The 24,116-nt window shown below is 37.4% G+C and overlaps 1 protein-coding gene across 1 annotated transcript in view; it reads left to right on the top strand.

Moving 5' to 3' along the window:
- The first annotated feature begins 1,279 nt into the window (after window positions 1–1,279).
- SYDE2 (synapse defective Rho GTPase homolog 2) overlaps window positions 1,280–24,116 on the top strand; it is a 38,393-nt gene continuing 15,556 nt past the window's right edge. Inside the window, exons 1-4 of the mRNA XM_007115256.3 lie at window positions 1,280–2,765; window positions 11,982–12,677; window positions 17,514–18,616; window positions 22,491–22,617. Coding sequence (XP_007115318.3) covers window positions 1,280–2,765; window positions 11,982–12,677; window positions 17,514–18,616; window positions 22,491–22,617 — 3,412 coding nt within the window. The remainder of the gene's footprint in view (window positions 2,766–11,981; window positions 12,678–17,513; window positions 18,617–22,490; window positions 22,618–24,116) is intronic.

A 24,116-nucleotide genomic window follows, 5' to 3' on the forward strand; every position in this document is an offset into this window, starting at 1 on the left:
GAGAGATCATGTCCATGTGGAAGATCAGAGACAACTTCATGAAGAAGGCAGCTGAATGGAATGTTAAAGGATGGGTAAGATTTCTGCAAATAGAGATGCAGGTAAAATTATTCCAGGACGCAGAGACTAGGTACTAATAAAGGAAGCATAGGTCAAAGCACATTTAGAGGCTGGAGCCTTTGACTGATAGGAAAAAAAAAAAAAAAAAAAAAGGAACTTACATAGAGATATATCGTTGAAAATAGGGTCAGTTAAATTCACTTATGCAAGCATTTGTTTATTCAACAAATATTTCTTGAGTACTTACTAGGTGCAAGTACTGTGCTAGGAGTTAGTAGTACACTTATGAGGTACTCAGACAAAGGCCCCTTCTAATACGTAAGCGCTAAAAAGTTTAACTCTGAAATCAGATTGATTCTTATCAACCACAAACAGGTCCACTGCTCTGTGGCAACACAAGGTATTTTACAGCTGTTACACAGAACATGGAATTTAATGCTTTTGAGAGAGTCGGTATTTCCAAATAACATTGTTTCTCAATTTCAACCCAATTGTTTTTCAACCCAGTTTTAATTAAAACAAAGTGTTAGGTGATGGGGGAGGCTATATTTGCGCCTCCGTTTTACAAGTTTTGGTTTATGCCACAATTAATTTTGTGTTAGCATGCATTAACACGAAGGAAGGAAGGGAGGGAGGGAGCGAGGAAGGGAGGAAGGAAGGAAGGAAGAAAGAAAAATAGACTTTAAAAAGAGACACCAGTGGTGATTTTTTGGACAAAAGGATTCTTCCTAATTGAAAAGGAATCTCTGCAAATTTCCTTTAAATAGCCAGCTCCCTGTACAAATTAAAATGACTCGGAACGTTTCTAGAACACACTGCACTAAGTGAGATACACCTGTACTCATACCTTATCCGTCAAAACAATCTTTGTTTTCTCTCAAGCTACGACTTGCACTATAGGACACGCCTCGTGCAGTGGTGGCAATGCGGAGGGTGGTGAAGGTGACTGAGTGGCAGCCAGGAGGGCACTTTCCCTTTCTCCGTCTCCCCAACCAGAACTTTGCAGCCTCCAGCGCAGACTCACCTTCCCGCTCCTTCTTTTTCCCGCCTCGACTCTTACTGCACCCCCCCGCAACCCCCTCGGTGCGTTCTGTCTGCATCCCTCGGTCTTCCTTAGCTCTCACCCACCTCCCTTCCCCGCCCTCCGCCTTGCCTCGCCCGGCGCCCGCAGAGACAGCCGGCAGCCCGCGCGCCCCGTTGCGGCCCGGGGCTCCGGGGCATGCGCTCTGCGGCGCCGCCGCCCTCCCCCACCCGTCCCGCGGCAGAGTTATGCCAAGAATGTGAGGAGCCCGCGAGGGCCACTGTCGGTCATGGGGAGCCGCCGCCGCCGCCGCCGCCGCCGCCGCGAGCGCGGCTTTCTCCTGAGCGGGGCTCCGAGCTCTCCCCGCACCAGGGGCGAGCCTGGCTGCTGAGGCGGAGGGGGATGACGGACCCTATGAGGAGGACGCTGTCCAGGCTCCGGGGGAGGCGGGGTCCTCGCGCCGCCGGGGGGCCCGGGCGCTGGGCGGCCGCAGCAGCCACCGTGGCGGCCTCTTCGGCTGCCGAGGGAGACGCCGGGGGTGCTCCGGACGGGCCCCTACAGGAGCGCGCCGGCGGAGCCCGGCCGAGCCTGGAGCGACCGCCGCCGTCGCCTCAGGCGTGGGGTCCTGAGGCGCGGGTCCCGGGAGGGCGGCCGGAGAAGTCGGGGGCGCTCGGGCCTCGGCCGCGCGGCGGGAAGGAGGCTGCATCCCCGGGCCGCGGGCTCACTCGCGCCTCTCTGCACGCTCCGCCGGGCTTCGAGGGCAGCGGAGAGGACGAAGAGGACAACGCCAACTACTACGAGAACCTGCCCGGCGGCTCCCAGCCCGCGCCGGAGCCTGAGGGGGCGGAGGCGGAGCGGTGGCCCCCGCCTCCCCCGGCCGCTGGCTCCTCCCCAGGGGCGGAGGGCGGCCGTCTGGAGACAGGCAGGCTGCAGACCCAGTTGCGAGAGGCCTATTATCTGCTGATCCAGGCCATGCACGACCTGCCCCCTGACTCGGGCAGGCGGCAGGGCGACCGGGGCAGGGCGGATCGCGGCTGCCCTGCGGGAGCCCGGGCTCCGGGCCAGCCGCCTTCCCCCTGCGGCGCGGCGGCCCGCCGAGCCTGCCCCCGAGACTGCGAGCGGGGAGGCGGCGGCCGCCCTTGGCAGCAGGTGTCCCCGCCCCGGTCGCCTCGGAGGGAGTCGGGGGGAGGCCGCCCGCGGACTCCTCGGATGCGGCTGTCCTGCAGCAGAAGCCTCGACAGCCTCCGCGTGGGTGCCAAGCCGCCTCCCTTACAGCGGTGGCGGAGCGACAGCTGGATCAGGTGCGGCGCGCGCGGGGAACCGGACGAGCCCCCGCCACGTGGAGGCGGGATGGACGGCTGGAGCGGAGGCAGCTCCCGGGCCGCAGCGCCCTCCAGCCTCCGGCCTCCCAGCTCCGAGGACCCCCGCCGCTCCTCGGGAAGCCGCGGCAAGGAAGGCGGCCAGGAGGGGCTCCCCTTCCTCAAACCGCCCGCGGTGACGGTCAAGAAGCTGCAGAAGTGGATGTACAAAGGACGCCTGCTGTCCCTGGGAATGAAGGGTCGCGCTCGTAGGACACCCCCCGAAGTCACCCGAGCGCAGGCAACATCTCCAAATCTGGGCGCTTTGAAAATGCGGGAAAGCCAAGTCGTCTCGGTGCCGCCAGACCAAAGAATTACGCTGACAGGTAGGATACCTTGCAATCAAAATGTGTTTACCGACCGGGTTTCTGTCTTAAGAGCGAAGAAGAAGGTATAGTTTTGCAGACAGGTACGTGCCGGTGCCAAAGTGAGGGTCACGTCAGTGGCAGCCTAATGCCATTTCCAGGTTACCTAGTATAATGCCTTATCTCGGGTTTGTTTGTTTGTTTGTTTGTTTTTTTAAGACAGTGGCATGAGGAACTTGGGGTTTTTGTTTTTTCTTCTCTAAGAACCAGTGTACCTAGTCCTAAGTGCAACAGTGAGTAAAGGTTAAGCTCACCACACGCTGCTTTTCAGTCGGCTTAAGAGTTGGGCGGCGCTGCCTTGACTTTTATTCTTTGTAGCTCTGGGCTAATCTGTAGACTTTTGTGGAGTTTGTGAATTTGAATTTGATCCAAGTTAGACTTTATGGGCTTCATAAACTGTCATTTTACTCATTACACCTCCCGGTCAGAAGCGTTTGTGTACACAGACAGATACACACAACCAAAACCCAAAACCAAACCAAACCGAAAAAACTATCATAGTAATACTTCTTTTTTAGTCAGGTAGGATCTCACGTTTCTTCTCTTCACCTTTCCCTCCCCTCCCCCTCCCCGCTAAAAACATAGCAATGTAGGTAATCTTATTATTGTGGAAAATGAAGGGCACTTGGATTTTAATCAGAAGAAAAGTATGTCTTATGTACTTTTTAAGAAAGTGTAGGCATTTAAAGTAATTTGTAAAAAGCATATTTGTCCTAATAATAGGATTTTACTCCCTATTTTGTATGTGTGTGATTTTTAGTTTTCACTGAAGGTTTAAGTTATCCATTCTAGAAATCTCTTATGTTGTAAATAGTAAAAGAATTCTCTTGTGAAAGAAGTACCTTTAAACTGAGCCAAAAACAACATGATCTTTTGGACTACACTTTTAAAGACTTTTAGTGAACATAATGACTTACATATCGGTAATACTTTAAAAAATATTAATGCTGAAATGTAAAAGTATTCATAGTACTTGGCAGTTTCTCTGTTAAGAATTACAAATCCTACAGGACTAGGTTTGTACACATTAACTTTTTTAACCAATAAACACAAAACGAGGAGAAACAAAGTTCACAAAACTTTTTATTACACAGTGAGGACAAATCAAATAATTCACTTCAAGTGTATACAAAACGAGAAGTTTTTTTGAATCTATAAATCTCTAACCCACACCTGTCAATTTCCCTCAAATTTATTCCATTCCATCTGAATGAAAAGATAGTAGAATGTAAATTTTTGTGAAGAGAGGTGTACTTTATGCTAAGTTCATATTAAAATATGCATTTCCAGCAATAAAGTATTTGTAATCATTTATTACGTTTTAGTGCTATTATATCTTTACCTCCACTGATTTTGGTTCAGTTAACTCTTTGTAAGACAGTTAATTTTTAGCCATAACAAAAATTTGTATAAAACTTCAGTAAAATATGTATTACCCTTTTGTTGCAGAGGTTAGACATTACTATCTGATGGCTTTTAACACCCTCAGTTGTTGTGTAAACATTGAAGTGTTTTAAAAGTAATAATAACTAGTAACTCTTAGGAATGAATTCATTGATTTTTTCATTGAGAAACTAATTAAATGAAACCAATTTTAAAAGAAATTAAATGACACAGAATTATTATGTGATGGTATTTTAGATATTTTACAAGAAATCTAAACAAAAGCTTAGATAATCTCTGGTTTTAAAAACTTTCTCAGATGTTATTTCCTTTCAAATCATCAGTTCATCTTTTAGGAAAGAAAAATAATTTGTGCAATGTTTATATATCTAGTATAGATTTGAAGAGTTAATTTTTTAAAAAACTTTTTTTATGAAGGTTAGTTGAACTTATTAAAACCATTCTGAATACTTTATGGGGTTTTCATATAATCTTTATTACTTCCCCCCCCCATGGAGGTATGACAGCTCTTATTGAACAACAGCAAAAGCAAAGAAGGGGTTAAGTAGTTTGCCCAAGGTCACTTAAACTAGTATTTGGTTTATGTATACTAGTATATAGATATATAGATTCAAACTATTATGTGGATTCAAACTCAGGTCTTTATGACTCCAAAACCCCTATTTATATAAGGTCAAAGGGACTCTAAATTTCTTTAGAGGTTTTATCCAATTAATTCTATTAAATTGCTTGGACTGAGGAGATGGATGGAATTTCAACAAGGTTTAGAGGGGTAAGTAACTTCCTCAAAGTTGCAGAGAAGATGGGGGAATCCTAGAATAGGTTTAGTCAATCGCTTTATCCATCTTAAACCTTTACCTTTAAATGTTTAGTTCAAATTGGTTACTTGGATTCTACTTTTAATCATGTTTTCTAAAAAGTTAACTGGGCAGTCCCGATGAAGCAGTACATTCTTGGTTGTATAAAGATGTTAAATAGCTCAAAAGGGGACTCCCTGGTGGCGCAGTGGTTAAGAATCTGCCTGCCAATGCAGGGGACACAGGTTCTAGCCCTGGTCCGGGAAGATCTCACATGCTGCGGAGCAACTAAGCCCGTGCGCCACAACTACTGAGCCTGCGCTCTAGAGCCCGCGAGCCACAACTACTGAGCCTGCGTACCACAATTACTGAAGTCCACACGCCTAGAGACTCGTGCTCTGCAACGAGAAGCTACCGCAGTGAAAAGCCTGCGCACCGCAACGAAGAGTAGCCCCCCGCTTGCCGCAACTAGGGAAAGCCCGCGCCAACAATGAAGACCCAACGCAGCCAAAAATAAATATAAATAAATAAATAAGTGTATTTAAAAAAAAGCTTAGAAGGTTTATATCACATTTTTCTGTACAATATTATTTGTGACGATGTTTTCTTTCAAAATAAAGCTATAGTTAGAATTTATAACACAGAATAACTATATAAGGAGATAGAAATACCTAATCTACTGAGGTATTTTGGAAATTTTTGAAGCCATATGACAAATGGAAGCCAAAATGATACTCTGTTTTGATTTCTGGCTCCTACTAAGAACCACTAAAACTTTTGATAGCATAATACTGCCAATGATTTGATGCAGTTGGGAATGTAGTGCTCACAGATTGACCATTTTGTTACTAATTGAGATGATTATTTAAGAAATCTAAAGTCATTACACATAGTAAATATTGTAAAGTTTCTTCAAGCCTTAAGGTTACAAAGGAATTTTAATCTATTTGCTGACTATACTTCATTATGTGTTTATAAATAAGTTTTAATTAGCATATAGTACTCAGAAATAAATCGGAAAGCACTGGGTTGAGCTATTTTGGCCTTTTACTGCTTTAAAAAATAATTAGCCTACTTTGACTCTACTCTTCTTGCTCCGTGATCTGTGAAAGAAAAAAAATTGGGGCATGTAATATTCTGTTCAAAATCTTTAGACAGTTCTTTAAAAGTAGTATTAAATAGCTGGTATGATCTTGTGCATTATATCTTAAAGTGAAGTTGACACTGTTAATGCAGATTCCTATTTATTCCCTTCTCAAGTATTTGTAGCTTCAATTTCTTAACTTTATGAGCTACATTATCTTTATGAATTTTTCCAACAAATTCTTTTATACATTAGCCCTTTCAAGACTAGTAACTATAGGCAAATACTTTTTGACTGTCTTCTAGCTCTAAATTCTTCTGTTAGAAATTCTGCCATCGTGGCCCCAGAAGCAAGTGAGTCCATTTTTTTTGTTTTTGTTTTTGTTTTTTGTTTTGGGAAGAGTGCCATAAAACATTGGAGTTGCTGGTGGCAGGAAAACATTGAGAGTTACAAATTCAGCAGAAAATAGTGTTGTGTTGATTTTTGAAAGTCCTACATTTCTAAGTGGTTATGTTTTGAGAATCCTAAGGCTGTTTTCCAGACCTTTGCCACTCAAAGTGTGGTTTGCAGTTATAGAGCAGAACTTTTCAAACTTAATGTGCATATGAATTCTCTGAAAATCTTGTTAAAATGAAGATTTATTATGTATGGGGGTGGGACCTTGAGATTCTGCATTTCCAAACTCACAGTGTAGATGCTGCTGTTTGGTACACACTTTGAGTAGTAGGCTCTAGAATTCTCAGTATCTCAATCACCTATCTTGATACATTTTTAAAAGTTTTGAAAAAGCATTCTACTTTATTCTGATACTTATACTTAAACTAACCCCTATGAGAGCAAAGCACTTGAGCTCTTTCTGCTTCAGTTTTATGTGTATGAATTTATACTTAGTTTAAGCAGATCCCTCCATGTTAGTCTCATCTTGCACCAACAAAAGTGAGATTTTAGAATCTGCAAGAGAGAATGCCATATAGTGTAATGGCTAACAGAATAGAGATTCTGGGTTTCTGATCAAATCTACCACTTACCAGCCTTATGACCTTGGACAAGTTACTCAGCTCTGCATAGCCTCAGTCCTCAGGTTGCTGTGATGATGAAAAAAGATAATCCATTTGGTACCATGCCTGGCGCTTAGCTGTTATCAAGAGAAAGGCAAGCAGGCTTTGTGAAAATATATTAGGATTCTGGATAGAGAGTGAAATGATCTGAAGTTGAGAAGGACTGCTTTAGGGAGCATTGAGAACTGAACTAGAGGACACCACTTTAGGAGCACTTATTTATTCTACTCATCTTTTCTTCTGTGCTTCTTTTCTCTTGTTCCTCCTCATTACTTTCAGGGAACTGAAAAGAGTCTCAAAGTTTCCTTCTCTACTTTCTTGTCCCCAAAGCTAGCACACAGCTTTTTTCTTAAGAGTTTTTATTGCTAGTCACAAGGGAGGAAAAATAAAAGATAGAAAAATACCTTTTTTCTCTTCATTGTACCCCTCTCCTCATTTAGATTTATCTGGGAAAGATAAAGACATACACATAAACACACGCATATGTAAACCTAAGGCTTAAGTTTATTCTAGTAATTTCATTTGGGCTGCCAAGCTTGACTCTGTAAGCAGGGCTGCTTTTATTTATTTAAGCTCAAATACAGTGTTCATAAGAATGCTTTTATTTAGGATTTTTAAAAGAGAAGTAAGCTAAAACAACAGTTTGTTTTTGCAGTAGAATGTTTTAAATGATGAAAAGATGTTGTAGATACTGTACAGTTTCAATGAGGGCTGCAGTACATAATTCCCCAGAAAGTTTGCTGTTGATTTTGATCTGGGGCACTAGTTAAATGTTTAGTAATAGTAAATCATCCAGATTTATTATGAAATATGTAATAGTTGAGAACACAAAATTGGCTTGAGTAGTTCACCACTATGTAAATATTTTTCTGAGTGAAAAACTTTTAATTGCCACTTCCGCATTCTCTTACAGATTTTCAAGGAAAGTGACTTTAATTAGAGTCTGATAGTTATACCATAACGTGTATAGTTGCAAGAGAATAAAGACTTTTTTGCTTTGCATCTTTGCACACTTATTTTTATATATTTTTTACTTGTGTTTTCTTCAACATATAAATATATGTCAAAATATATATACACACACACACATATATATAAAATTTGAAGCTAAAGGTAACTTTTACATTTATGCCAGTAAGATTTAACATTAATTTTAGCATAAATGGGGAGTGAAGGGAAGATGGTAAATAGCTTTCCATTTCTGTGTAACTTATATTCATATTCATCTATTTAATTAACTGAGATAAAAATGAAATGCTTTAAGTAATATATAAATAATTGCCCAAGTAAAATTTTCTGCCTTGAATAATGTCGCTTATATTTAGTTTTAATAACGGAATACATTTGGCTTTTATCAGAACGTATAATAATGTACCTCTTTATCTCTAAATTTAAACTTCAGCATTATGTGTTTTTAAATATTCAGCAATAGCAAGCAGACTATTTCATCTCAAGTTTATGTAGTTTGTAGTTTCATGAAAAATAGTTGTATTGTGTCTCACGATGTAATTATTCCTTTTAATATTACATATTCATTACATATCAATAGATGTATCAATTGGTTTAAATATGGGATACTGGTAGCTTTATTTTTCTCATTGTAGTTCCTTGGAATATAGTACAAGTAGAAGCATGTTTATTTCATTTACAATGTACATCAAAAAACTCTGAAAAGACTCAAAATAATGTGTCTATATAAAATTTTGGATGTTTTGAGAGACATCTGAGAAAAAGATAAAATAGATATGGCTCATATCCATTGTGAGTTGTATAATTTTTTAGTTTTTTGCTTTAAATTTATAATTATGTCAAAACTACATGTAATATCCTGTGAAGGTCTGAAATGCTATTAAATAGTATAGGATTTGACATTAAGTGTGAAATAGATCTTAGATTTTATTGCACTCAGCAAAAGGTTGTGGTCACTAAAAACTCTGAAGTTCCAAGCAATTCCTGAGTATGTGTTGACTTTCAGTTCTTAATTTTTTTTTTAATTGAAGTATTGTTGATTTACAATGTTGTGTTAGTTTCAGGTGTACAGCAAAGTAATTCAGATATAAATATATATACGTATATATATACACACACACTCTTTCAGATTCTTTTCCATTATAGGTTATTACAAGATATTGACTATAGTTATATAGTAGGTCCTTTTCTTAAAAAAAATGTCTATAATCAGTTTACTTTTTTTGTTGTTGTAGAAGTATAGTTGATTTACAATGTTATGTTAGTTTCAGGTATACAGCACAGAGACTCAATTATACATATATATATATTCTTTTTTCAGATTCTTTTCCCTTATAGGTTATTACAAAATATTAAGTATAGTTCCCTGTGTTATACCTTAGGTCCTTGTTTGTCTATTTTATACATAGTCATGTATGTCTGTTAATTGCAAACTCCTAATTTATCCCCCGCCTTTCCCCTTTGGTAATCATAAGTTTGTTTTCTATGTCTGTGAGTCTGTTTCTGTTTTGGAAATAAGTTCATTTGTATCTTTTTTTAGATTCCACATAAAAGTGATATCGTATTATATTTGTCTTTGTCAGACTTACTTCACTTAGTATGATAATCTCTAGGTCCATCCATGTTGCTGCAAATGGCATTATTTCATTCTTTTTTATGGCTAAGTAATATTCCATTGTATACACACACACACACACACACACACACACACACACACCCCACATCTTCTTTATCCATTCATCTGTCAATGGACACTTAGGTTGCTTCCATATCTTGACTATTGTAAATAGTGCTGCTATGAACATTGGGGTGCAGGTGTCTTTTTGAATTAGAGTTTTTGCCTTTTCTGGATATATGTCCAGGACAGTTCTTAATTTTAAGTGTAAATAAGACAGAACCATAGAAAGACTCTTGAATCTTCAGGTTTCATTAGTTAAATTAAATCAAATCAATTCAAGATATTTATTGACTATCTGTTACATGTTTGCATGTTAAATCCTGGAGAGTGGAGGTGGGTTTCCTTTAGTAGTAGCCCAGGGGTACTCCTACAAACTTTGGAGTCAGAAGAGTTTGTTTTGAGTGCTGCCTCTTCCATTTACCAACAGGTGATCTCAGGCAAGTTACTTGACTTTTCTGAGTAGTTTTCTAAGTATTTCAAACATTATCTTACTTAATCCCAGGAACCACCCTATAAAGTTAACTTGGTGGATATTATCATAATGCTCAAGAGGGACACCTACTTACCTACTTTTAGTGGGTAGCATGGTGTAGGGGAGACAGGTGAGAGCAAGGATTTTAAGGTTAGACAGGCTTAAATTTCAATTCTATGGCTAGCACCTTGGCCATATTCCACATACGTTTGAGGCTCATGGAAATAATCCTACCTGTCTCAGAATTGTTGTGGAGGTTAAAGGAGGTTAAGGGCTTTCTTACTGCTTTATCTCTTGTTCCTGCCACATAATAGGCACTCAATAAATATTTCGTGAGTAAATAAATATCTGGCATAGTAGACATTCATGAGAGACTCCTTCCCTTCTGATTCTTAGTCTATTCCTTTATTCCTGCCTCTGGAACTATTGAACTTGAAACCCAGTTTGTGTTTAAGGTTTTGTTTTGTTTTTAAATTAATCTGCTTGATTAGGATTTAGGGTTATAAAAAGGACAAATTTACATTTTTAAATGATTTTTTTTCAGTAGAAGGGAGATTCCTGAAAACCTTTAGTATGCATGAACCTAATTTTTTGGTTGTTATTAAGCTCCTCAGTTTAATGTGTTTTTATCCCTCTCTGTTACTGGACTATTATATTTTACTTGCTGTAATACTAAAATGAATCAACCAAATACACGCTCAAACTAGCATAGACCATAATTTACAAACCTGACGTGATCTTAAAATTAGAAATGTGGTTTTGTTTTAATTATCTATGTGTAGTGAATTAGTTTATGATATATATTTATTTAGCTTATTTACTGTCATTGAAGCTGGCTTTATGTAACTCTTTGGAAGTGCAAAAAAATTTTCCCCTTTATATGGAATTAATGTTACATATACATTTTTAGAGTCTTATTCACATTATATTAATACATACACATATCTATGTATTTGACATCCTCCACTGGGCTATGAATTCCTTAAGAGCAGGGGCTATTTTGTTCATTCTTGTATTCTTTCTGCTTAAGTCTGTGCCTGTCAATAATATAGCTGTGTTGTGCTTATTGTGAGACAGGATACCTGGTCCTAATCAAGGGCCTCCTTAGGGACTTTTATTTTTATTTTTGCCCTAGATATTTAGAACTTAAACTCTGCATAAGTTGCTACTGCACTATATGGTTAGGAAACATGTTATTTTGAAATTTTAATAATCAGTAAGACATTCAGTAATAAGTAAGGCACAATTGTTTTGAAAGATTTATTCAAAGTTAATCTTTGTATGAAAAGGCAGTAATCTTACTTGTGTTTTCCAAAGTCCTTGTAGCAGTGAGTTTAAAATTACTCAAATATTAATTAAAGGCATACTGTGTATAAAACATTCTATACGAGCTTTTTATAAAGCATGTTTTGCTTAGGGTAAAGCTTTTTTAGCCCTATGATGTTTATAAAGGCAGTCTCAGAGTTTGTTTATCCTTTTTCTTAGAATTTTTATGATACCTATACTAGCAGTCTGATATCTAAATAATAGAAATCATGTTTAGGTGGAAAATCCAAAATTTTTCTTGCTCAATTTTTGTCTCTGAATGTGATTAATATTACTTTTCTTTCTTTTTATCTTTTTAAAAATAGTATTTTAATAACTGGTCTTAAGTGACATGCCTTTCTTCGTATGCCAGGCATTATATTCTCTGCCTTCTTTTTTCTTTGAAACAGACTTATTTGAAAATGTCTATGAGTCTTCAATGAAGCGAAGAGAACTTGAAGATCTGAAGGATAATATTGGCTTCAGGGGTCATAAGCCACTTAATAGCATCACTGTGTCAAAGAAACGCAATTGGCTATATCAGAGTACTCTGAGATCTTTTAATTTGGAAGATGAAAATAAGAAATGCCAAGATATAAGTCATTTATCCATCTCGCCCGTTTCTCTACCTAAACTGCAGCTGTCACGACCTTTCCTCAAATCATCTGAAGAATATTGTACGTATATGGTGTGTAATGCTACAAATTCTTCATTATCAAGAAACTGTTCATTAGACTTTAATGAGGAAAATGATGCAGATGATGAAGGAGAAATATGGTACAACCCCATTCCTGAGGATGATGACTTTGGTATATCAAATGCCTTGAGTTTGGGGGAGGCAGACTCTGCTGTTCTGAAGTTTCCTGATGTCGGTTTGAGAGTATTATCTGGTAGTGACCTAATGAAAGAAGAGCAGCACACTGAAGACTTGCTGTGCTCTTCTGAACACACAGGCGATGTTCAGACCACACAGTCAAATGAAATAAATCCTATAGATTCCATCTATTCCACAGAGTTTGTGCAGCAGTACAAGCAAAGGCATGGACACAAGACACAAGAAGGTATAATAGTAGAGGAGAGTCCCATGTTGAAATCTCCTTTTGCAGGTAAAGATGATCATATATCTGCCTTTTCTTCTTCCATTTTTCAATTCTTTGGCAGTATCTAAAACTAAATATAGATGTCTATTGTAGCTATGTACTTTTCCTTACAAAGTGAGTGTATTTTCATGAAAATAAAGAAAACTGAAAAAGGTTTATAAACATTTTTATGTACATGGTGGTTTAATTATTCCTATTACAGACTTGGTTTTTTAAGGGGTGAAGGAGCTGGGGTAGTCCTACACCAGTTTTAGTGTGTATGGTGTGGTGTTAGTATGTCTATTCTTTGAGGCAGTAATTACTTTTCTTTTAGTTGAAAGAATGGAGTCACAGGGACTGGAAGAGATATATTCTTCATGTATGTCTTGTTTTGCTTCATTCATTTATTTATTCATTCATTCATTCATTCACACCTGGTCTGGCCACAAATGAAAAATTGTATATTCAGTATACTAGCAGTCATTAGTTTTCACTTTTGTGCCTACATTTCCTCAGAAACAAAGGAAAGGAAGAAGAGGAAAAGGAGAGGTAGAAGTAAAGATCTTGCAAATAGGTGCTACAATAGATATGGAACCCAGAAAGGAAATTATTGAAGTTTGATATGTATTAGGTTGAACCATATGAAACGGCCAATATTTAACAGTTTTTGGTCTGAAAAAAAAAAACAAAACCAAAAACCTGGCATTTCATATAGTTCAACCTAATGGTGTTATTTTTCCTTGATTGCCTTGATTTCTGGTGTGCTTTTAAAATTTAGTCCCAGACGCATTACCTAGGAAAACACTACCTAAGCACTTTTAGTTGCAATTATTAAATGTTGAATAGAAATCAGTTCTATATAATATCGAGTCATTTTAATTTATAAAATTTCAGATGATACAGAATAGTCAAAGATGTGGGGTATAGCAGATGCTGTTAGTACTTGTCCATATCCCTTGGGTTTTATTACTTATTTAAATGGAGGCGGCCTACTTTCCAAAATCAGTATCTGCATCTCTACTTGAGGACTCCTTCCGAAGTGTTAGGGAGTCTCCTGCAGGACATCCTGGGAGTGCCCCTCAACTAGCGACTGACAGGAGTTGGTATAGGCCTACCCCAGCTCCTTCCACACTTGGGTGGGATAATTCTATATTGTTTCCCAGAGTTTTCTCATGTGAAGTTAAGCTCCAGGTGCCCATAGTGGTAGCAGGCTTGATAATTCACCTTGAATTTTCTCCTGAATTTTCTCACTTTCTTGCTGATCTTTTTGTACTTTACAAGTAATCTACTTGCATTTGGATCCTTTTCTCAGGGGTATGCGGAGAAGAAGTAAATGTTATATTGATAAGAAAAAAAGTGAGTTAAAAAAACAGTGTGAACTGTATGATGTCAATTTTGAAAGAAACAATGAAAAGCTGTCCTGGAACTGTTCATGCTTGACCCACCCCTACCCCCTAGTGTTGGGATTAAAATTGTGTGTGTGCATTTCTAATTGTAGACTGATTTTCCAGAGCAAATGTGTGCTTCTCTTGTAATATGGATGGGAAGAGGAATAAATAGTCTATAAAATAATAGTTTGGAACAGAGGTTGTGATCAGGATGGAGTGATGAGGAAGGCTTGCAGCAGTAGGGCAGACAGGTAGTGATGGGTCTGGAATGGTGCAGAAAAGGCAAGAGGGCATAAGTATAAGAGCAACATTAGAGAGCCAGTGTCTGTAAAGTGATATACACTTTAAGTACTGTCTTTAAACTTTATTATTTTATGTTTGTGGCAAATTGTGAATCTGTAAAGACTGACAGACATTACCAAAAAAACAAAAAACAAAAAACCACCCAAATTTGAAAGTACAATAGGGCTGCCAATTATGTCTCCTTTCTTACTGTTATTATTCTCTTAAGTATATTATTACAACAAGCACATTCCTAAGTTGACCAAAGGAAGTATTTGGACAGTCGTTTATATGTCATCTTTTTTTTGCTTTAGTTTGATCAGAAAGGTCATTTACCTAAAGTGGTATGTTTTCTTTAGCAACATTGGCAGAAATCTGTTGAGAAATAGGCAAAGAGAATGGTTGAATTTCAAAATAATTTTTTGATTAAGAAATAGGAAAGTTTAAGTATTTTTAATATGAATGACAATTTTATGATCATCCTAACACAATTGTGACTTGTTTTTTGCCTGTTAACTTCTGGTTGTATATGTATCTTTTACCTAGTTGCTGACATAGTGGACTATTTTTGGTTTTTGCTAATTTCACTTGCTATCTATATTTTGTATTGTTACACGTAGATTAATGTTATGATTGTTTCCCTATTTTTAAAGTATTTAATTGAGTTGATGTGCCCTAATCTGTTTGACTGGTTCCTTAACGTTGGGTGTTAATAGAATCTTTCCACTACTGTTGCAGTGATCTTTATCATGATCTATTTTGCTTCATTAGTATCGATTACTAGTATCTTTACTTGGTCTTTTTAGCTGGTAACTATTATAGGTAATTTCTATATTGTATTTCCTTAAAGGTTTACCACTTTACAGACAATTAACAATTGGTTAATTCATTTATTCAATAAACACTGAGTTTCTGCTATGTGCCAGTTACTGTTCTAGATGCTGAAGGAGTGTGCCAGTTTCAATTGATTCTAGCCTGGTTCATAAATTTATATTTAAAGATTTTCATTTTATGCTTTCCCCTTACAAGCTATAGCTAATCTGTTATTTGGTTAGTATAATTTTGGTTTAATTTTAAGTGATTGTTCAAATTGGTCATATTTCAGCTTTTGGATTTTATAAAAACAAAGCATTAAAAAAAAAATAAATTCAGGGCTTCCCTGGTGGCGCAGTGGTTGAGAATCCGCCTGCCGATGCAGGGGACACGGGTTCGTGCCCCGGTCCGGGAAGAGCCCACATGCTGCGGAGCGGCTGGGCCCGTGAGCCATGGACACACACACACACACACACACACACACACACACACACACACACACAATAAATAAATAAATTCAGTCTTGTCTGAGGTAGAAATTGCTAACAAATACAGTATTTCATTTTAATAATTAGGTAAGGACTTCAGTAGGAAATATTTAATGCATAATATGTAAAAAAAGTCAGTATTTTAGATTAACTCTTTATTGATTTAATAAAACCTAGAGCAGTTTCATATACTGGGTTGCTTTTTTAGGCCATGACAAAATAGATTGTAGACTACAGCAGGACTGACTACTATAGAATGTTTTAGACCAGGAAGCCAGTAGAATTGTACTACAATTTACAGTACAAGGGAATGCTTTGTCTAGTTTATCAAACACTCCATTTCTTATTAGTTGCTTACCAGAAAAGCCCAGCAGGCATACTTAAAATAGTCCTTTCTCTATAAAGAAACTACTTTGTCAATAGGACACATTGAAGGGTGGAGGGAGAATACTATGTTCATACTTTAAAGAAAGGTCATTTAATCTACTGATTTTTGAAATGAATAAACACTTTTTTCTCATTTTAATTGTCAAATGTAGTATTACATAGAGTAACCTCTGATATTAGGGTCATTAAGGATCTTTATAAGGAATAATTAAATAAAGTATGAACAATTAATTTAAATTTTAAATAATTGGGATAATACCAACAGAGTTTTAGAAGTTATTTTCACTTTGTTCTATTAATTTGAAAACTTAGTAGGAAAAGGTTCAGATTTTTAAATGAAATTGATTAGTCTTTACATTCTTTTTTTGGGGGGGAATTGAAAGTTTAAGGTTAAATGCAATACTTTAACTTCTTAATAATAGTTGAGAAAAGGTATCTGAAAATCAGTTTGATGTATATGTATGGACAGAAAATTGTTTAAAAGGATGGAGAGACTGAAAGCATAGTATTTTAGAGCATAGATTCTGAAAGCCTGTGTTTAGGTTTGAGTCCTGATTCTTCCACTTACCAGCTTTGTGATCTTAGACAAATTAGCTCATGCATGAGGTTCCTTACCTGGAGAATGGGGTGGTATTGCTATCTTAACTCTTAAGGTTATTATGAGAGTTAAATGAGGATCTGCTCATACTAATTATTAAATTAATTTTTCACACTTTGTCTAGCTCAGTAAATGTTGGCTGGTATTATTTTAAATAATAATTAAATATTAATAATTTAATAATAACAATAGAAACTACTTTAAATATTATTATTATTAATTTTATTTATTTATTTATTTATTTATTTATTTGCGGTACGCGGGCCTCTCACTGTTGTGGCCTCTCCTGTGGCGGAGCACAGGCTCCGGACGCGCAGGCTCAGTGGCCATGGCTCACGGGCCCAGTCGCTCCGCGGCATGTGGGATCTTCCCGGACCGGGGCACGAACCCATGTCCCCTGCATTGGCAGGCGGACTCTCAACCACTGCGCCACCAGGGAAGCCCAGGAATCATTCTTATATAGGTAGAATTTATAAATAAACATATTAAAATAGGAAACATGTTGAAATTAATGTTTTAATATGTTAAAATGAACATATTAAAATAGGAAGCTTTCCTAGTTTTCTCTGATATCCACTGTTTACAGTTATAAATACATGCTCACTGAAGTATATTGCAGTGGGAAAGATTTAAAAGGAACCTATATTACCTTTCCTCCAAAGAGTCAGAATAGAAGGGCAGATGGAGAGGGAGATGTTTCTTTCCTCCGTTAGCCATTTGTAGATCTTGATATTCTGCTTGAACATGGTAATGGAGATTCATCTAAACTTTTGACTAAATCTCACCCTTAAGATGAGACAGGGAAGAATTTCTATCCATGTGAGAGCTTTTTAAGTTGGTGTTTTATAAAGTAAAAATAAAAGTAGGAATCAAAACATTTCACCTTATAATGTCTTTTATTTTCAAGGTCCTGGGATAGTAGCTGCTACAAATAATCCTGATTTGGGAGTTACAGGACCATCTTCTCCAAGCCCTAGCCCTGTGAAAAAAGGCAGTTCAATTCATTGGTCTTTCCCAGAAAAAATAAAATCTCCACGAACTGTGAGGAAACTTTCCATGAGAATGAAAAGGTTGCCAGAATTTAGCCGGAAACTGAGTGTTAAAGGAACTTTGAATTATGGAAACAGTCCGGATAATACTTCTTCCTTGTCTAAATGTAACTGTCAAGAAATTCATCATGCTGTTATTCTACCTTCTGGGAACACAACCACAGCTGCTAAGAGGAATGTTATAAGCCGGTACCATCTTGATACTAGTGTGTCTTCTCAGCACAGCTACCAGAAGAAAACCTCTGGGAGTTCCAAGTATTCCTGCAAAAGTGGTTACCTCAGTGATGGAGATTCTCCTGAACTTATAGCTAAATCTAGCAAACATGGATGTGAAAACAAATTTGCAAAAGGAAAAGAAATAATTCCAAATAGTTGCAGCAAAAATGAAATAGACATTGATGCTTTTAGACATTATAGCTTTTCTGATCAACCTAAGTGTTCTCAGTACATATCTGGGCTCATGAGTGTGCATTTCTATGGTGCTGAGGATTTAAAACCACCTCGGATAGATTCAAAAGATGTCTTTTGTGCAATTCAGGTAGACTCAGTAAACAAAGCCAGAACAGCTTTGCTCACATGTCGGACAACGTTTTTAGACATGGATCACACTTTCAACATAGAAATTGAAAATGCACAGCATTTGAAATTAGTAGTATTCAGTTGGGAACCCACTCCAAGAAAAAATCGAGTGTGTTGTCATGGAACTGTTGTTCTTCCCACCTTATTCAGAGTGACAAAGACACATCAGTTGGCTGTCAAACTTGAACCTAGAGGTCTTATTTATGTGAAAGTGACTCTTTTGGAACAGTGGGAGAATTCACTTCATGGACTAGATATAAATCGAGAACCAGTAATATTTGGTGTTGATATTCGAAAAGTTGTAGAGAAAGAAAATATAGGCTTGATGGTACCACTCCTGATTCAGAAATGTATTATGGAAATTGAAAAGAGAGGCTGTCAGGTATTATTTTACTGTGTTTCTCTACTGCCCCCTTATCTATCTATCTGAGTAATAATTAAATTTATTTATAGTAAGTCTTGGGGGAAGGAGTTCAAGGTAAGTTAAAAAAAATCCAATTTAGACTTTTTCTCATTCCGATTCTTTATTTTTATTCCATTACTGTTTAGGATGTAATTTATGCCTTAACCTATGTTGTCAGTGATTGAAAGCATGCTAGATGGTTCCATAATTTATGTTGTGATGCAGAGCTGCATGGTCTTATACCTAGAGATGAAGATTGCTTTACAATGGCATTCCTAGGAAAAGCCAGAGCTGATAACATAGGCTAAGCCTAATTCATTTAAGGAATGTTTCTAAATGGTTTGACATTCTTTTGGTAGAGAGTTCGACAGTGAATATTATAAACCTGTTTCACTCCTAAAATTAACTCCCTGCCCTTATTCCCTGTTCTCCCTCAGTTCCACTCTTTGGAAAGCATAAGCTTATACGTGTCTTACCTTTGGGATAGCATGCAGGATAAGGAGAGGTCCTACTAATAAAAGCACATCTCATTCTCTTTTCCTTTTAAAGAAGGTGAAAGCAGTTCATTAGAACAAACAAAAAACCTGGTGTTATTTGTAACAAGATATGTAAATGTTAACTAGTTAGTAGACCTTATCTTTATTTTCATTTCTACATGTAGACTATGACAATGAGAAACAGTGTATCACTGAGGATATTAATCTGAGGTATAAGTAATTATTTATACTAATTTTTTGCAATACAAAATAAGTCTAAGCATCATTATGTTCTGAAGTATTTTGCTTTAGTGCTATCAGAATTTATAACATTCATTAAAAAATATCGAGGATAAATACCACAAAATCTGAAATATGATTTCTTTATAAGAATGTAGAAGCAAACTTAAAATAACCTACCTTGAATTTAACATGGAAATGATAGAAATTGCGTAAGTTAGTGGAGTTTTGTATAAAGGTACAAGAGACTTGGATTCTGGTTTCTCATCCATTATTGGCTGTGTGATGTTGGGCAAGTCACTTAATCTCTGTGGGTCTTTTTTGCTTATATTAAATAAAAATAGATGCAGTAGCTTCCTGAAGCTGAGAGGTAGGACATTTGAATTTTTGAAACCTCTTTTCAGATATGTGATTCCATCAAGTCAAGTTTATGTTGTCTGGGTGGAAGTGAGGCCTTTAGTTTCCAATCCAACTTTTGCTCCAGTTACTTTTATCTTAAGGTCCTCTGTTTTTCCTGTATTTTTTTTTTTCCACGCAGCATGTAGGGATGCCAGAGATTAGGCAGACTTTTTTTTTTTTTTTTTTTTTTGCGGTACGCGGGCCTCTCACTGTTGTGGCCTCTCCTGTTGCGGAGCACAGGCTCTGGACGCGCAGGCTCAGCGGCCATGGCTCATGGGCCCAGCCGCTCCGCGGCATGTGGGATCTTCCCGGACCGGGGCACGAACCCGTGTCTCCTGCATCGGCAGGCGGGCTCTCAACCACTGCGTCACCAGGGAAGCCCCTAGGCAGACTTTAAAGGTAATTATTTAAACAGAAACTTTTACAATTGTATATTAAAATAAGTAAACTCAAATAGCGCTGTACTTTTACAGTCTATTTTCTGAAAATATTTTATAAGAGCAAGTATATAAAACTGTAATAACTGATTTTAAATGCCAAGAAAATATTTTTAGCAATGCTTTTTATTTCTATACTTAAAGTTTAGAAAGATTTATTTTACTAAATAATTATTTCCTGTGAAATAAAAAGTAAAAAAATTTTACAGTTGTATGTTTGGAAATGTACTTTTTCAACACCTTTTCTTGTTTTGTCTCTTTTCTCCCTGTTGCACCCCAACACATGCACAGAAAGAGGCTGATTGTGCCTGCAGTTTACAGAGCAGCATACTGCTTAAATTTTGTTTACCTCTCTAGTCAGTAATTATTCTTGTTTTTTTACAATGAACATCAGGTTTTGATAGACAAAAAATGGTTTGTGATATCTTCGAAATATTTTGAAGGCTACTACCACCTGTCTCCTGCTTCCAATAGGAAAAATCAGTATAGAAATCATCCTCATGGGCCATCCGGTTCAGATTCTGTCCTCAATAGAGGCATCAAGCATGTACTTCAAGTGTTTGATTCAAGAAGTCAGCCTCTGAAGGTAGGGATATATCCTAAAATATCCCTTCCTGACATATCTATATTAGCTCTTCCTTCTTTTATTCACCTTTAAAACTATATTTGTAATTGCAGCTTTTGGGATAACATGTTCCATTAATTTATTACTTGCTATTGAAGTATTGCTTTCTTTAATTTGTTCTAGGTTCATCTCTTTCTCAAGTTTAAGAGGATACATCCTTATGAAATTTTGTGACACTTAAGTGTGCTTACACCAGAAGGGCTGTACTCAAGTTAGTTTCTTCTCATGTGGTAGCATTTCCTTTGATCCTGTTTAATATTTTAGTTTCATTGTCTGGATCATCTACCGTTCTACTTTTCTTTCTTGTGATGATGTGAATGTACCATGAATGTGGATAAGAACAGGAAATTTGAATTTTCTTTCCAGTACCTTCCTCGATTTCCCATATCATGTTGATTCTTTTGAATGCAGCAGCACCTTGAATTACCTTCTTTTAGAAATAGTTGTAGGTTCTTTACTATCTTTCAGTTAATACTTAATGCTTGTCATTGCAAGTATTTTGGATAACATTTCCATGTATCCATTACTGACGCTTTCCTATATTGAGACCCACTTTCTGTAGTATATTCTATCAGTTATTTAAAAACTCAGAAGAGGTTGTCATAAGTAAACCGGGAAATTTCATTTGCATTCTTCCTCTAGATCATTTTTAACATTTTAAAGTGATTCCCAGTTCAAATCCTTGGGGATTGCACTGTGTGTTTTCACTTTATTTCTGTCTTGAAATAATTTCTTTTTCTGTAACTTCTTTCAATTCAAGGTGATTAAACTTCCTAAATAGTCTTTGATGTGGAAGTATAGATGACAACCACTTTCCTCAATTTTCTTGAAGGTTTATCCTTTTAAAAAACTCCAGTTGCTTAATCAGGCATGTTTTCTCTTTAAGATACCATGTTGATTTCCTCCTAGTGAATTTATACTGAGCTAACAGTGTTTAAAAAACAAACCTTTTTAATGTAGGTTGAGGGGAGAGTGAGTGGTGTCTCTGCATCTTTTATACATTTTGAACTAGAAGTTTTATTTTACCTTTAATATATTATTTAAATTGAATTTCCTTCATTGCTTTATAATCAATTAATTTGATAAGTTAAAAAATCCTAGATTTATTTTATTTCTTCTTCAGAAACTTTTTTTTTTTTTAAAGATAACTTTACACAAATAGTATACTGGAAACTTCATTCAAAAATATACTTTTTTAGAATAAATAAACCGAGTTTTAAAGAGATTAAGTAACTTGCTCAAATTCACCAAGCAAGGAGTGATAATGTGGGGCTTTATGAATCCAAAACCCTAGTTTAAGTGCTGTGCTGTATTACTTCAATCTAGAGCAAAAGATGCGAAAGGGCAACATCTTGGGGCATGGAGATATTGTTTGAGCATGTAAAACTAAAGGGTAGGGATTGTATCTTTGCTTAAGATATGATAGCCAGCATTACAGAAATCACAGTATATTGTTCAAATTTAAAGGAAAGAATATAATTTTTTATTAAACTATATAACTATAACTATGATCAGTATAGTCTATGGTGAGATTTCAAAAGCTATGTTTGAGATATTTTTAATTAAATGCCATCAGAACATATTAGATTGCCAAGTTCACGTGATTTATACATACTGCACTATAATATTTTCTCTTTATCCAATTTACCATAATGTGGCCATAATTTTATTTCTAGGTAGTAGGCCTGTACCGATTATGTGGCTCGGCAGCAGTCAAGAAAGAACTTCGAGAGGCTTTTGAGAGGGATAGCAAAGCTGTTGGTCTGTGTGAAAGCCAATACCCAGATATAAATGTAATAACAGGTAATAGATGTTATTTTTATGTACACATTCTGGAAAGACTACATCTGCAGGAAAGAGAATTGAAATACTATTTTGTAGCCTAAATTTAATTTGGTTTTATTCTGCAGTCTTATTTTCCTTCTTTTACAAACACTACTGTGTTATTTTCTGTGGGGAGATACCAAGATATGGTCCCTGTCCTCAAACAGCCAACAAGTGTTGGGAGGAAGAGACCTACATTAAATTAACTGTAGCAGCTAACAGAAGGAAAAGGGTACCTTTTCTTCATAGAGGGATAAATAAAATGTCATCAGAGTTCAGTTTGACTGGAGCTGATATAATATAAGGGGCATTGACTATCTGGTTAGAGAATTTAGATTTATTTACTAGGCAGAGGGGATCCATCAACGATTTTTGAGCAGGGGAGTGAAATCTTTAGAGATAGTCTTCAGGAATATTTATATGGCAAGTCTGTGTGATGGACTGAAATTAGAAGATACAAGAGGAAGGAAAACCAGTTAGGAGGCCTTGGCAATAGTCTCAGCAAGGAGGTAATGAGGTTGGATGGCATCTGGCAGCAGCAGCAACAGCAGGAAGAAATAGAATTGAAAGTATTTGAAGAAAAGGAGGGCCCAGACAATCCTGACTTTGACACCTGGTTGATTGGGTTCCATTAGCAGAAACAAGAAAGCTGAGAGGAAAGCTACTGCTTTTGGTGGAGAAATGTAGAAAAAGATTATGGATTGGGTTTCTTTTTCAAACTTATATATTGAATTTGATGTACTAGTAGGCGATCTCAGTGGGCATATCAAGGATATATCTCCTACAGCTAAGGAGAGGATGTAAGTAGAATGTGAGGGATCTGCTGTTTACCCAGGTGATGAATGCAGTCCAATGTATAGCATTGTAAATACACTTCTAATACCCCGACTGGTGGGGGTAGAAAACGACTGGTGGGGGTAGAAAACGGCAATTTGATGGTCATTGGCACTAGTTGTAATTAACGCCTTGCAGTTGTCTATAGACTTTGAAAAGACAAGAACTTTGAGGATCTCCAAACTTTGGAGGCAGGCAAAGAAAGAAGAAACAGCTAAAGAGATTGACAGGAAAGGAGTCAGAAAGTATGGGAAACAAGAGACTACAGAGTGTTAAGGAAAGGTGTGATGCACTGTCATTCTGAGAGATCACATAAAATAAGAACAGAAAAAAGGCCTTTGAATTTGGCCATTAGGGGATTTTTTCATAACTAATCGATATTCGAGGTCTATTGGCTTATAATTCCATGTTTGTTTTTTGTTGTTGTTTTACTTTTTATTAGCAAAGTTTTCAAGCATATACACAAGTAGAGAGAATACTATGATAAACCTTCTTTATCCATCACCTGGCTTCCATAATCAACACATGACCAAACCTGTCTCATTTATACCCCTCATTTGATTCTCCCCAAACTTGGTTTATTTTGAACCATATCTCAGCTATCACATCCTTTCACCTACAGATGCTTTGGTATGTATTTCTAG

This window comes from Physeter macrocephalus, chromosome 4 (assembly GCF_002837175.3).
Source record: "Physeter macrocephalus isolate SW-GA chromosome 4, ASM283717v5, whole genome shotgun sequence".
Lineage (NCBI taxonomy): Eukaryota > Metazoa > Chordata > Mammalia > Artiodactyla > Physeteridae > Physeter > Physeter macrocephalus.